This window comes from Manis javanica, chromosome 14, assembly GCF_040802235.1.
Source record: "Manis javanica isolate MJ-LG chromosome 14, MJ_LKY, whole genome shotgun sequence".
Classification (NCBI taxonomy): domain Eukaryota; kingdom Metazoa; phylum Chordata; class Mammalia; order Pholidota; family Manidae; genus Manis; species Manis javanica.
Window position 1 is genome coordinate 48,569,274 of NC_133169.1, and position 13,685 is coordinate 48,582,958.

The 13,685-nt window shown below is 44.5% G+C and overlaps 1 protein-coding gene across 1 annotated transcript; it reads right to left on the reverse strand.

Moving 5' to 3' along the window:
* Positions 1-6,133: 6,133 nt before the first annotated feature.
* Positions 6,134-7,081, reverse strand: LOC118969028 (olfactory receptor 2V1-like). The gene has a single exon (XM_037001927.1). The coding sequence runs from the start codon at positions 7,079-7,081 to the stop codon at positions 6,134-6,136; it is 948 nt and encodes a 315-aa protein (XP_036857822.1).
* Positions 7,082-13,685: the final 6,604 nt, after the last annotated feature.

Below are 13,685 nucleotides of genomic sequence, written 5' to 3' on the forward strand. Positions count from 1 at the left end.
ACCTTTCTTTAAGTGTTTCACTCTCTCTGTCCTATTTCAGATATGCAGGGAGGGGCTGCTGGGAGCGCTGATTTGGGCTTGCAAGTTCCTATCACTTGGGTGATTCCAATAGGACTGCAGCTCTTTACTCATCTGTCCGAAAATCGCCTTTCTTTGCCTTTGGGAAGTTCTCAGAACATAATCTCACTCCATCCAGTGCTCTGCAGCTCACCCACATCCCTGGAGTGGGAGGGACTCAGTTCCCACATGGTGCAGATTCAAGCAGATACTGGATGCCATCTGACACTGGCTTTAGGAGCTGGTAAGGGATTTGACCCATGTGAAGCAGGAGTTCAATGAGCTTCCCTTCCCTCCCTCTCTTTTTCCTTCCTCTCTACTTTATTCAGATAAACCTGCCTTTGTCTACCTTGACTCTGGCCTGCTCCTCCCTTGGAGTGTATTAAAATAAAACTTCTATTTGCTTCACTGCTTTATCTCTACTCTTCAGTTGTTTGCTGCGGTTGGACAAGAATGCAGGAGAACAAACCCAACCTCCCAACAATGGCAAAGGGGATACATATTTCATCCTGTTTTATGTATATGAGGGATTGTGTGCAACCCTCATGGGCTAGCTCAGGACCACCACAGAAAGAACTAAATAAATGGGATTTTTCTAGATGGTCCTGGAGGTGGGGGCTGCTGGTGGTGACTCTGCCTACTCCATGGAGGGGCCCAAAAATGTCCTGCCAAGTGGGCCTGGGGGTAGGTCCCAGTCCTGCAGACCTCTGACAGCTGCCACGGTGGGTCTCAGGAGGTAGTGGCCATCCCACAGTCCCAGGAACCTCGGGAATGCTGGTGGTGGTTGGGTGGGGAAAGGAGAGCCTCAGTCCATTGGGAATCCTCAGCAGCCTTTGGCAGCTTCCCCGTTGCAGCTTCCCCTGGCCGGGCTTCTCAGACTGGCTCCCGAGATGCCCACAGTCATAGCCTTCCTCTCTGCCTCATGTGCCTACCGTCCAAAGTAGCTCCACCAGTCCCACCACACCCATGCTCGCCAGCACATAAGATTAATAATAAGAACGTGTACCAAGACTTCCTACAAGTCAGGCCTGTGCTTGCCTCCACAGACATTACTCATTTCACTGCTGCAGTGAACCTCTGAAGGTACCACTGTCCCCATTTCATAGATGAGGGACTCCGAGGCACGGAGCCCAGGGCACTTGCCAAGGGCAGCAGATAGGAGGGCTGGGAAGGTCTGGACTCCCTTCTCCTCTCTGTTCCACCAAACATTAGATCTGTTTTTCCAGGCCCAGCTCAAATCATTATGAAATCTTCCCCGGATAGTTCAGACCAATGTGATGAATGGCTAGTTAAACATAATGTTGTATTTTAATAATAACAGCTTAAACCCCACTACCTATTTCCTGTGTCTAATCTTACCCTCACTTTTTGAGGAAATGGGCCATGCGTTGAGTTTCTTCAAGAAAAAAATAGACACAAACTTGAACCCAGCCCTGCGGACCAGCAAGGACTTTTGGCTCCCTGCTGCCCTCCCGAGGCGGTATGTTTTCCTGGTGGGGGAGGGTAATCCAACTGCGATCATTGAAAAGGGCAGACACTGGCTTTCAGAGTGCGGTGGAATACAGTGTGAATATGCACATACAATCCTTGTTCTTTAATAAACCACGCTAAGAAACCACACAAACACGAATAGTCTTTGCAACTGCAAGCTTAAAGCAATTTTTTATATTAAAAAAAATCGACCTTCCTGATTACAATGGAGAATTGCTATGGGTATACACAGAAATCCTTCAATGAGCTGAACTGGAAATTTGGTGGAAAAGGAGAAACTTAGGCAAGTATTTGAAACTCCCATGTCTGCCCTCCTTAGCCAGATTCTTATTTTCTCTATTTTCTTACTCTCTCATGCATATCTTCCCTCTCTGTCTCATTTCCTTATTTTAGCAAATTTCTAAGTTCGGAGTTGTGCATGATTAGACAAGTTATAAGATTATTACAACTCTCTTATTTCATAAAGGAGTGTCCATTAGTTAACTGAATTGTGTGCGTGGGCATTATGGCAAGTTTGTGGGAGTCTTTTTGACTTAGCACTTACTACATTTCTGGGTACTGGGAGGTGATCAGTAGATATTTGTCTATTGAGAACCTGGTCCTTGTCCAAGGAAACCAACTAATAATACAAAGTCTATGCAGATAAAATGAAACAGGAATTTCCCCCCATCACTGGGTTAGTTAAGGCAAAGACTGGTAAAACCTGTGTTTGAGCGATTGTTATGCAAATTTATGCCTCCCCCTGGAATTTGGCTGGATTACATTTCCTGTGAATTTTCTTCCAGTTCACTGGTTCAGTGGTTATAGATGAACAGTTCTGGTTGACACATCAAGATACTTGTGGATTGAAGGGGTGCAAAATCCTGAAGACATCTAAACAGACATGGGTTTAATTAGGGAATGCTTCCTGGAAGAGGTGACTTTGGACCAAAGTGAAATTTGGGCAAGGCCAAAAGAGGGGATGAGAATGAGGAGGATATCTAGAAAGAGATTTAATATTATACAGCTTAAAATTAATTTGATAGATTGGGCACTAAGTGGCTGTCCGTAAGGGATCAGTAAAATAAATTATGGTCCATCCACACAATGGAAAACACTGCAGTTCTTGAAAAGAATGAGGGAAACTTGTGATAGTGGTTGCTTTCAGAGGTGGACTAGGTGGCAGGAGGTGGAGCAGTTGAAAAGGAGGTATACTTTTCACTAAATATCCTTTTCTACATTAAAGATATGTACATTGACTTATATTAGTAATTATTTTGGAGCAATGAAGGCAAAGAATGGAGTGTTTCATAGACAAAGCAAATACTTTTATTTCCCTACAACTATTTCCTACATGATTGTCAAAGATAAAATGCACCAGACAGTTGAAGAGATCATTTTATTCAGGCTATTGTAGTAAGGAGACATTATTGTAATAAGAATCTCAAAGAAGAGAAGGGAGTCTTGGGGTGTTATAAACAAAGGAGTCATTGAGGAAGGGCGGAGCAGGTCTTAATCTTAGACTGTTCCAGAACAGTGTGATCTTCTGTGGTTAGCCCCTTTGCCATTTCTAGGAACACAAAAGGGTGGGAGTATTTCTAACTTTTCCTGTTTTCAGGCAATGCAAGTCTCAGGAGCTATCTCATCCAGTCTTGTGCATTAAATATCACCTATACTCTGAGTTAAGAAAAAGTACCCCAAATTTGTAAATAAAGCTGGGGGATGAATGTACACCTTCTCAGTGTCATTATTTCACATGATAATCTAAGGATTATAAATACTTTAGGAGAGTACACCAATGTTTGGCTTTGTTATTTACTATTTGATTAGAGCTCACACACTGTGAAGTTATTCCATTAACTTGTATATTTCTGCCTGATGGGAAAAATAACCCTGGGGATTTAATTAATTACCCTGTAGTGAAGTAGGGCAGGGACATGGGATAAGCATGGTAATGAACTTTTCCTGCCTGTGATGAAAAATGTCAAGATGTAAACAGTATGATAAGAACAGGAAGGACTCCATCTTAAGGCTAGGATTCCATTTTAAAAACTAGGGAGTTAGGATGTAAGATTCTTAACATATTCTTTGGTAATCAGACAATAACCCACGCTATCTTAAGTCAGGACAAGCAGTCCTAACTGATATACATTCCCAGTGCTTGAGGGAAACCACTATCTTGGAGAAGAACAGGAAGTATATCCTACAGAATTATCCAGAGGACTGACTGTGTCACCAGAGAGAGACATCATGACACCACAAATTAAGCCTACACCCAACAACTCCCATCCCCACCCTTTGCCCCATTCTTGAAAGCCTTAAAAAACAGAATCCTAAGCCCTTATATGTGCCTCCTCTCTGAGGTTGCACACACTCCCCTTCCTTCAAGTGTGTGCTTTTTAAAGAAAGCCTTCCCGCTGCTCAGCTTACTGCACTTTGTCCCTGTGCTCTTCCAGTGCTGTCTTTGTCTCCTTGCTATATCATTCTATTTCCTAGACTTAAGCACAAGTCTTTGCTGTCTCTGTTCTACTCCAGCTAAGGCAGGAGGGGCTACTGAGAGCTCTGACTTGGGCTTGAAAGTTCCTGTCGCCTGGGTGGCCCAGACAGGACTGCAGCTGTACAATCATGCTCTTTGGTAACCTGTCTGAAAATCACTTTTCTTTGCCTTTGGGAAGTTCTCAGAACATAATCTCACTCCATCCAGTGATCTGTGGCTCCCCCAAATCCTGGGGTGGTAGGGACTCAGTTACCATACCATGCAGATCCAAGCAGACACTGGATGCCATGTGACCCTGGCTTAAGGAGTTGGCAGGGGATATGTCCCATGCTGAGTTGCAGTTCAATGACCTTCCTTTACTGTTCTAATCTGTCATTCCCTGTCACTCTTGCTTTAATGAATTCCTTCCTCACCTGGTACTCTACTCTGACTTCCCTGCATCTCCAAACTGACCTCTCCCCCCAACACCACCGTGGGGATAAAATTGGGTGTAAAATCTTTCACCCCAAGAATGTTCCAATGTGATTTTATGGTCTCACCAAATCAAGAGCAAACTTGCCTGGGTTTGAAACCCTCAGGCAGGACAGTTCTCCTCCAATGAGGGAAATAATGACATTCAGCACAGAATGTCGGCAGTGAAATTAAATTTTAATGGACGACCTGAAGTCATCTCCCCATGGTAGGCCCTAAGGATCCTGGTTATCCTGGTTACTGTTTGTGCCACTGCCCTGACTCTCCCCAAGCCTCAGAATGGAGCAAATGCCTTCCATAGTTCAGTCCAGCTCCCAGAATCTGGTGCTATTCTCTCTGTTCTTTCAGCATGCAACCAAGATTATTTTCTCCCAAGAAATGATACTTTTATTGCACATGTGTACATAAGGTGGTACAGAGCTTGGATGGATGGATACAAATAATACCAATAGTTTAAATACAAATATTTGAAAATAAGTTTTCAAATAACAGATCATATTCTTCCATTTGTGTTCCAAACTTGGTCCCCCAAGAGGAAACAGTATAGTCAATTTTCCTATTACAGAAACCAAAGTGATAAAAAGTGGCCAATTTTGTTGAGAATTGTATATATACAACACTTTAATGTATATTTCTTATTTACCAGACACTGTTAATGTACCACTAAACAAGTCTTTACCCCTCCCCTTGTGAATCTCAAAGACTTTGCACTTGACTCTTAGAAGAATATAAAACTTCCAGAAGTCCTTATAACCTTCCCAGTTACACAGGGCAAAGAGTGAACACTCTCTAAAGAGAATTTTTTTACCTTGTTTTGGCAACTGGAAGCTTTTTATCTAAGACAATAGTGTGAAACCTTATATCAATAGGAGACAAGTGATATCCTATGTACACATAAGGAATACAGCCTGGTGCCTGGCACATAGCAGGCTCTGAATTAATGGTTGATGTCAGCAATAGGACTTAGTAAATGAAGCTCAGAGCATCCTGTGATAGTACAAGTAATTCCCATTTTTATTGATAAGTGATAATATCCAAGTAGTTACTTCTGCTCAGTTCTTGAGTTTCCAAGTCCTATACTCCATTTTAGTATATTTTACAAATGAATTAGTCCACAGAATATTGGGGTGGGGGATGCTGGTTTTCATCAGGTATGAAGAATATTGATTCAGGGTTTGAAAAGACATCCCTGAGTCTCCTGGTCTCATGATCTTTATTTATTTATTTAATAAATAATTATTTATTTATTATTTACTTATTTACTATTATTTATTTAATGCTAAAAAATTCACTTATTTAAGTTGAATTATAGAGAATATACAATTTTATATTGGTTTCAGGTGTCCAACAAAGTGATTTGATAGTCATCTACATTATTAATTGCTCACAATAAGTGAGTTATTATCTGTCAATATACAAAGATATTACAATATTATTGACTATATTCCCAATGCTGTATGTTCATCCCCATGACTACTTATAATTGCAATTTTGTGCCTGTTTATCTCCTTCATCTATTTCATCCATTCCTCATACCACAGAACCTCATTATTATCAATGATACAGAGACTCAGTGGATAATTTGCCTGACATCAAAAGTAAGCAGGGGCCATCACCAGGAACCAGAGGCCCTGGGATTCAGTGCTGGCTGCCAATCCTGCAGAGGTCCAGCCCCCTCCTCAGGGCTCCCATCACCTCCCGGTTCCTCAAGCTGTAAATGAGGGGGTTGAGCATAGGGGTAAGGACCGTGTAGAAGATAGAGACCACTTTGTCATGGCCTGGGGCCCGGTAGCGCCTGGGCCTCAGGTAGATGAACATGGCTGCCCCGTAGAAGAGAGAGACGGCTGTCAGGTGGGAGGAACAGGTGGCCAGAGCCTTTTTACGGGCCTGAACAAAACGCATACGAAGCACAGCTCCCAGGATGCGAGCGTACGAGGACACGATGATGGAGAAGGGGAGAAGCAGCATGAAGACACAGCAAGCAAAAAGCAGGCTGTCAAAAAGGGATGTGTCTGCACACGCTAGTTTCAGTAAAGCTGACACCTCACAGAAGAAGTGGTCCACACTCCTTGAGCCACAGTAGGGCAAGCTCATGGCCGCCACCATCTGGATCATCCCATCTAGGATACCAAATGACCAGGAACTACCAGCAATCTGGAGACAGACCCTCGGGCTCATGAGGATGGGATAGTGAAGTGGGCGGCTGATGGCCACATAGCGGTCATAAGCCATGAGTCCCAGCAGGAGCCCCTCAGATCCCACAAGAGAGACAAAAAATCCAATTTGTATGCCACAGCCCACAAAGGAGATGGACTTCGTCCCAGACAGGAAGTTGGCCACCATCTTTGGCACAATGTTACAAACCAGCATGAGGTCCATGAGGGAGAGCTGGCTGAGGAAGAAGTACATGGGGGTGTGAAGGCGAGGGTCTGTGTAGATGAGGACGATGAGGAGCACATTCCCACAGAGGGCCGCTGTGGAGACCAGCATAACCACAGAGCAGAGGACAAGGTCAGCTGGACTGTGAGAAAAGATGCCCAGGAGGACAAAGTTGTATGTGGATGATTGGTTCCACTGTATCTCCATGGCTCAGCAATGTCCTTGGTCACCTGAGAACATGGACAAAAGTATTGTATTGACAGGCATTTCTTTATAGACTTCTGCAGCACACATCTTCAGCCAGCTGGTCTCTAACTCACAAGACCTGCACAGAAAAGCTTTGGGACATAGAAAGGGGCACTACTTCATGTGCCAAACACAGCAAGAGGAGCCCTCTGAGCTCATAGAATAGGACCATGTTTCTGTATTGGTGTATATAGTAATCAAAATGTGTAGAAACTGAGTTATTCTATATGTCACAGGGCCTCTCTGTAAGTGAAGTCTTGGCTTTATCATATGATATTGAGTCTTTGGTCATATCACAGAGACTTTGTAAACTATTTCTAACAGGGCTGGACCATTTCCATTCAAGAGCCCATTTATATGTGCAGTCAAAAGGGGAGGGTAGGAAGTATGAATTGCTTTTTAGTCTGTGTATCTTTATGTTCTGGGAGTGTTATCATGCTAGCCACCCTGGTATACCTATGCTATAGTTAACGGAAGTGCTTGCTAGCACCTCACATGAGAAGGAAGAGTACAATTGAGTGCCACTGCTGTCAATTATATTGGGGTTGACAGGAAAGTCACATGGCCACTGTAGAGATTTGGTGCCCAAACCTCTTAAGTACAATGACATCTTCAGTTGCGCTGACACAGGATCAGGTCCTCAGTAGAAACTGACTGATAAACAGTATCTTTAGTGGAAATTAAAGAGCCTTCTATATTAAATCTTTCTAGCTAATCTCTTACACCTAGCTTTCTGATCCATTTGCTCACTGTCTTATAAATGTTCCAATTAGGTTACTTGGAGAATGTCAGTGGAAAGGAATTTCTCAAGATCTTTGGTTAAGTCTTCTTTCTAAATATGGTGTATGGAAGGGAACTAGAAACATGGCCTGATTTTCCATGTATACTCAATGGACCATGGATTTAAATGGTCTGTCTCTATTGGAAATAGTTTACCAAGTCTGTGTGATATCAGAAAAGACTCAGCATCATGTGATAAGGCCAAAACATCACTTACAGAAAGGCCATAGGACACATAAATATCCATGAATTAACATCATGCATATTCAAAATGACAACACTCCCCTGATGATCATCACATATCTGAACCCAAGAAAAATGAAAGAATAAATAATTATAAACAACACAGTGGAAAACATTCCCATTATCTGACCACAAGTCTTTATTTTTGTCCTCACACTGTCACCCAGCTGAGCCTTGCCCTCACTTTCAAAGGCTTTCCCAATTTGTAAGCTTCTCACTCTTCCTTCTCTCAACAGCCTCCTTCCTATGTCATCTTCTCTTTATCCTCCCAGGGCTGCAGCACCCGGCACGTGCATGGTTCTCTAAGGAGCCCAGCAGTGCAGTCTTTTTTCCTTAAATTCTTACGAGCTATCTGGTGCCATGAAACAAATAGCCCCCAAATTTAGCACCTTGAGATTAAATAGGAAACATCAGTCACCTCGCAGTTTCTGTGGGCCAGGGATGGGGGTGTGGTGTAGCTAGGTACCTGGGGCACAGGGTCTCCCTGGAGGTCACCGTGAAGCTGCCGGCCCGGCTGCAGTCCTCTCAAGGCTTGTCTGGAGGAGAGCCCATCTCAAGATCACTCATGTGGCTGTTTGTGGGCCTTGCTCCTTCTTCACGGGGCTGCCTCGCTGCACAGCCACAAGCGTCTCCCGGAGCATGTGGGGCTAGAGGGAGGTAGAGCACCAGGAGCTGCAGCCCTCCAGCCTAAGTGACACCATGAGCTCCTCTGAATTCTGTCCTTTAGAAGTGAGTCGGCAGACCCAGCCCATGCTCACTAAGAGGGGAGCACACGAGGGCGTGAGCACCAGGAATCGGGGACCATCATAGGAGCTGTTTGCCAGAGCTTTCACGTTCTATCTCAAATCCTGCTACTGATATAGCTAAACTGGACTCATGATTTTAACACATCATCTTGTCAGATAACAAGGACAGTGATTTGCAAGTTGCTTAGGAACGATGAACGAAAGATACTGAGTTTGTCAGTGTCTGTCTCACCTGCTAGGATGAGGCTGAACTCTGCCTGGTTCTAGTGCCAGTCAGTACACAGTCAGGAAGATTCATCTCTTGAATCCTACAGCATTTTTTTGAACTCATAGTCATTCTTGGTGAAGGCACAGTGAGATTGTTAAAATTAACCCTCTTTTACAAATGAGGAGGTTCTGAAGAGTTTGGCTGGATTGCCCATGGTTACATGATGAGTAAATGATGTAGGACCAAGGCTTAAGAAGGGGACCTGAGACCCCCAAATCAGGGTACTTTACATCCTATCAGGCTGTGTCTGGGCAGAAATATCTTTAGGAGGGCAAGCTAAATTACCCTGGAGAGATTCTCAGTTAGGAACATCCAACGCCATCTCTGTAATTTTTGGCTCACCCAGCAGCCTTCTGACCCATAATCTGGACTCTTAAAATTTGGAGATCCTTTTGCTAAAGAGAAGCTCTGGTTTCCTGACAGATATGGCTCTTACCAAAGATGAATGTCTGATCTCTTACAGCTAAGTTCCTGTGTTATGTGTTGTTTACTATGAATGGGATTCCCTAAACCCACATGAAAATTACAGTTGCTTTTGTGACCCTGCAAAACTCAAGAAAGGACCTGGGGTGATGACTGTGAGGCTGAGGGGTAGGAGCCAGAGAACCCACTGCCGCCTATCTCTGCACACATGCCCCAGACACCCGTCCCAAGTCCAGCCCTAGTCGGAGGTGCAAACTTCCAATTCCCTGAATTTCTTGTTCACACCTCAAACAGAAAACAATGAAGCATTAATTCTCACATGCATGCCCCAGAAAATCAATAGCTCCTCTTCTTATCCCATTTATTTAAAATGATACCCACTGTCCAATTATTGAAGCTGAAAATGACCCATCCGGTGCCTCATGGGCTCCGTGTTGAATCACTCTCTGGACCCTGTTGATTTGCCCTTAATACAACTGGCCCTCTGTTTTGTCCCGCATGTCACCACTGTATTCAGAGCATCGCCATTTTGCCTGCAATCATGCAGAGCCCTGGCCTGAGCCCCTCCGTGTGCAGGCACCTGCCAGAGCAGCTCTGTGGGGGCCCTTTCACGCTCTAGGCTGTGAGCAGGCTACACGCCCACCAACTGAATTCTCCATGCAGCTCTGCTCTCCCTTTGCAGCTTTTGTCCCTAGCTCCCTCTTTTGAGCCCTTTATTCCATCTGAACTGACACTGGCAGCTTGCCATGGATGACTTCTGCTTTACCTCTTTTAGTTTTGCCCGTGTTTTTCTTTCCTGTGACTTGTCTGCCTCTGAGCTCCTGTTGTCAAATGCTGTTGTCTTCCAGAGCTCAGCTCAGATATGCTTCTGCTGCTGAAGGGGCCCCACCTGACCCCACCCCTGGTGATACTTTCACCTGTGGTCTCCCACATCATGTTTGTTTATGTCTAGAATGTCTTCCTTGGGCTGCAGTTGTGGTTCACAGCAGCCTCCCGACTGGCGTCTCTGCATCTCCACCCAGCAGGTGGAGGGTTAAGCCATCAACTAAAACTCAAGTCAGAGGATGTCAGTCTTGTGCTCAAGATGTGCCATTGGCTCCCAGTGCAGTCAGAGAAGGCCAACACTCGCCAGGCCCCTAAGCCTGCAAAGCCCATCCTTGTGGCTCCCTTCCCACACTCAGTGCTCCATCCTGGGCTTAACCCTCTCCCCTTACTCAGGGTGCTTCTTTACAGGAACCTCTTGATTTTTTCCTGGAGCAACCCAGACACTCTCCTAGCTTAGGACCTCTCCCCTTCCCCCTCTGTGTAGCATCCCCAGTTATTCTTCTGGCTCACCCTCACTTCAACAGATGTCATCGAGAACTGTGCAAAGCACCCCACGCTCCTGTATGTGTTGTACTGACTGAATGGACATGATGTGAGTAAGTGACCTGCAGATGCAACCTCCAGCTTCTTTTTTCTTTTTTCTTCTCTTACTCTTTTTTTTAAATTGAAGTATAGTTGATATACAACATTGTGTTAGTTTCAAGTGTATGACAAAGTGATTTGACAGTTATCGACATTATTAAATGCTCACCCAAACTAGTGTGGTTATTATCTGTCAACAATAGAACTGCAACCTCCAATTTCTGAGAGCAGAGATGCTGGACCTTTCATTGCAGGAGCCCTTGCTCCTGCCCAAAAGTACTAGGAGTTCCCTGCTGGATTCCTTCCTATGAAGGATAATGAGTGATAACCAGAGAAATATCCCCAGGTATTTAAAAATGGTGTGGATGTTCTCCACAAATTGATGGTCACATCTAGATCTACCTTACCTCCCTGCACAGACGAAAGGAGGGGACTCCAGAGCACTCACTCTCTGTGCAAAGACTCAGGGTGATCTGCTAAACTGGGACGGTCCTGCCCAGATCGATGACCAGGGAGGTGGGCCGAGTCCCTGTGGGAGGCAGCATCCTGACTCATGTCCAGGAAGATGACTCAGGTGTCTTGATACCAACTGTACCAAGGTGTGATGTGGTGGGGACCAGAGTGGAGGTCCTACAGGAGCAAATCACTGTTGCTACAGACTTCCAATATCACCATGGCCATCTCAGCCACAGATGGAACCAAAAAACTGAAGAAACCAGGTCCCAGACCCCATAACAAAACTTCCTTCTCTTGTGCTGAGGACGCCCAGCCTCCCAGCCACGTGCAGACGCCCTTGGCCACGTGCATCTCGCTCTCTTAGGCTCTCGCTCTCTCGCTCTCTCACTCTCTCATTTCCTCTGACAATTTTCACACTTCTTTATCTCATCAGAAACACTCATTGCACTTTTTTGCCAGAAGTGCATCTTCTTAGAAGAGCCACCCCGTCCCTGACAAACAGCCACTATGACAGCAGAAAACCAGAAAGAACATTGGAACCCTGAGTCCAAGATCCAGCTCTCTCACAGCTCACTCAGGACCTGGTCTAGCCCTGGGGCATTTTGTAGAGGGGGTAATCATGCCTCATTCATCACAGCTTCCCTGTGAGCCTCAGTGAGAGAGTTTATATGGGGCTTTCCAGGAAAGAATTTTGCAAATGCACTAATGTGGATCACTAATGACATTTCTCTCCCCATCCTGGACAGCTGCCTTGAACTCTGATTCTCTTTGCCCCCTGGTTTCACTAAGAACAGTTGTTAGAAATAATTGCATAAGTTTAAGGTGCACAGCATGATGGTTAGACTTACATAGATGTGAAATGATTACTACAAGGTTCAGCTAACATCCATCACCTCATATAGTACAATAAAAAGAAAAGAAAGAAAAAAATGAATAAAAAGCCTTCTTCTTGTGATGGGAGCTCAGGATTTACTCTAACAACTTCCCTATATATCGCACAGCAGTGTTAGCTATAGTCACCATGATGTACATTAATTACATCCCTAGTATTTTAACTGGAAGTTTGTATTTTGCCCACCTACCTCCGATTCCCCTTCCCTCATTCTTTGCCTCTGTGACCACCAGTCTGATCTTTTTTCCATGTGAAAAATATTCTACATATTCTACACTAAAAAAATATTCTACATATAAGTGATATCATATAATATTTGTCTTTAACATATTTCACTTTACAAGATGCCTTCAAGGTCTATGTTGTTGCAAATAGTAGGATTTCCTCATTTTTTTCATGGCTGAAAAATATGCCATTGTAAATGTATACACCACGACTCTATCCATTCATCCATCAATGGAACCATGATTCCTGTACCCACTATGTGTTCAGCATATCAACTTGGATTCCAACAGACTTGTTCCACTTAATGTGGCCAAATGCAGCTTTGATCTCAATGGATAAATGCTCTCCTCACCCCCTTCTGATCATCGATGGCAGGTATATCAGGTTGCCCAGGAAACAGTGCATGGTGTGTCCTTGGTCTTCTCCTCTATTACATATCCTCCCACTGAAACTCCTGCACATGCTTCATCCCACATATATCCACCCTAACACTTCTCCTCCTGCTCATCCCACCTGCCCCATCATCACTGCTCCCCTGGATGGTGGCACCAGCCTCCAACTACTTTACGTCCTCATCCCACCCTTGCCCCAACCCCAGTGGGCCCGCGACATTTTATAGATATGGATTTATTTTATTTTTCCTCTTTCCCAACTAGAACCTGAGTTCCCTGATGCCATTTCTGCTCATGGCAGGATCTCTGGCTCCTAGGACAATGCCTGGCATATATCATATTCTTAGTAAATACTGTTGAATGATTAATCACAATATGCAAACTCAAGAAATGATTCTAGCATCTCACATGCTCCTTTCCTGCTCTCTAAATTCATTGCTTTCTCTAAGTGTTTAGTTAATGGCTTCATTTTCTTCCTAAAACAACCCTGTACAAGAAGTCACCTTGTCTCTACAACATTCTTTCGGGGACAGGGTGATTCCATGTCCCAAATCAGCCCTCTCCTTCCTGCCCTGCACCTGTGCCTCTCTCCACTCATCCTTCATCTTCCTGCTTTGGACCTCCCTTCAACCCCAGAACCCTTCATTGATCCCCCAATCCAGACAGGGCAAAGGCAAGGGAAGGTTTCTTTTAAGACATTAAGGAAAGAAGGGAGGAGTCAATGAAAGGCAGA

Coding starts and splice junctions, on each gene's coding strand:
- LOC118969028 (XM_037001927.1), bottom strand. CDS start 7,081: ATGGAGATACAGTGGAACCAATCATCCACATACAACTTTGTCCTCCTG.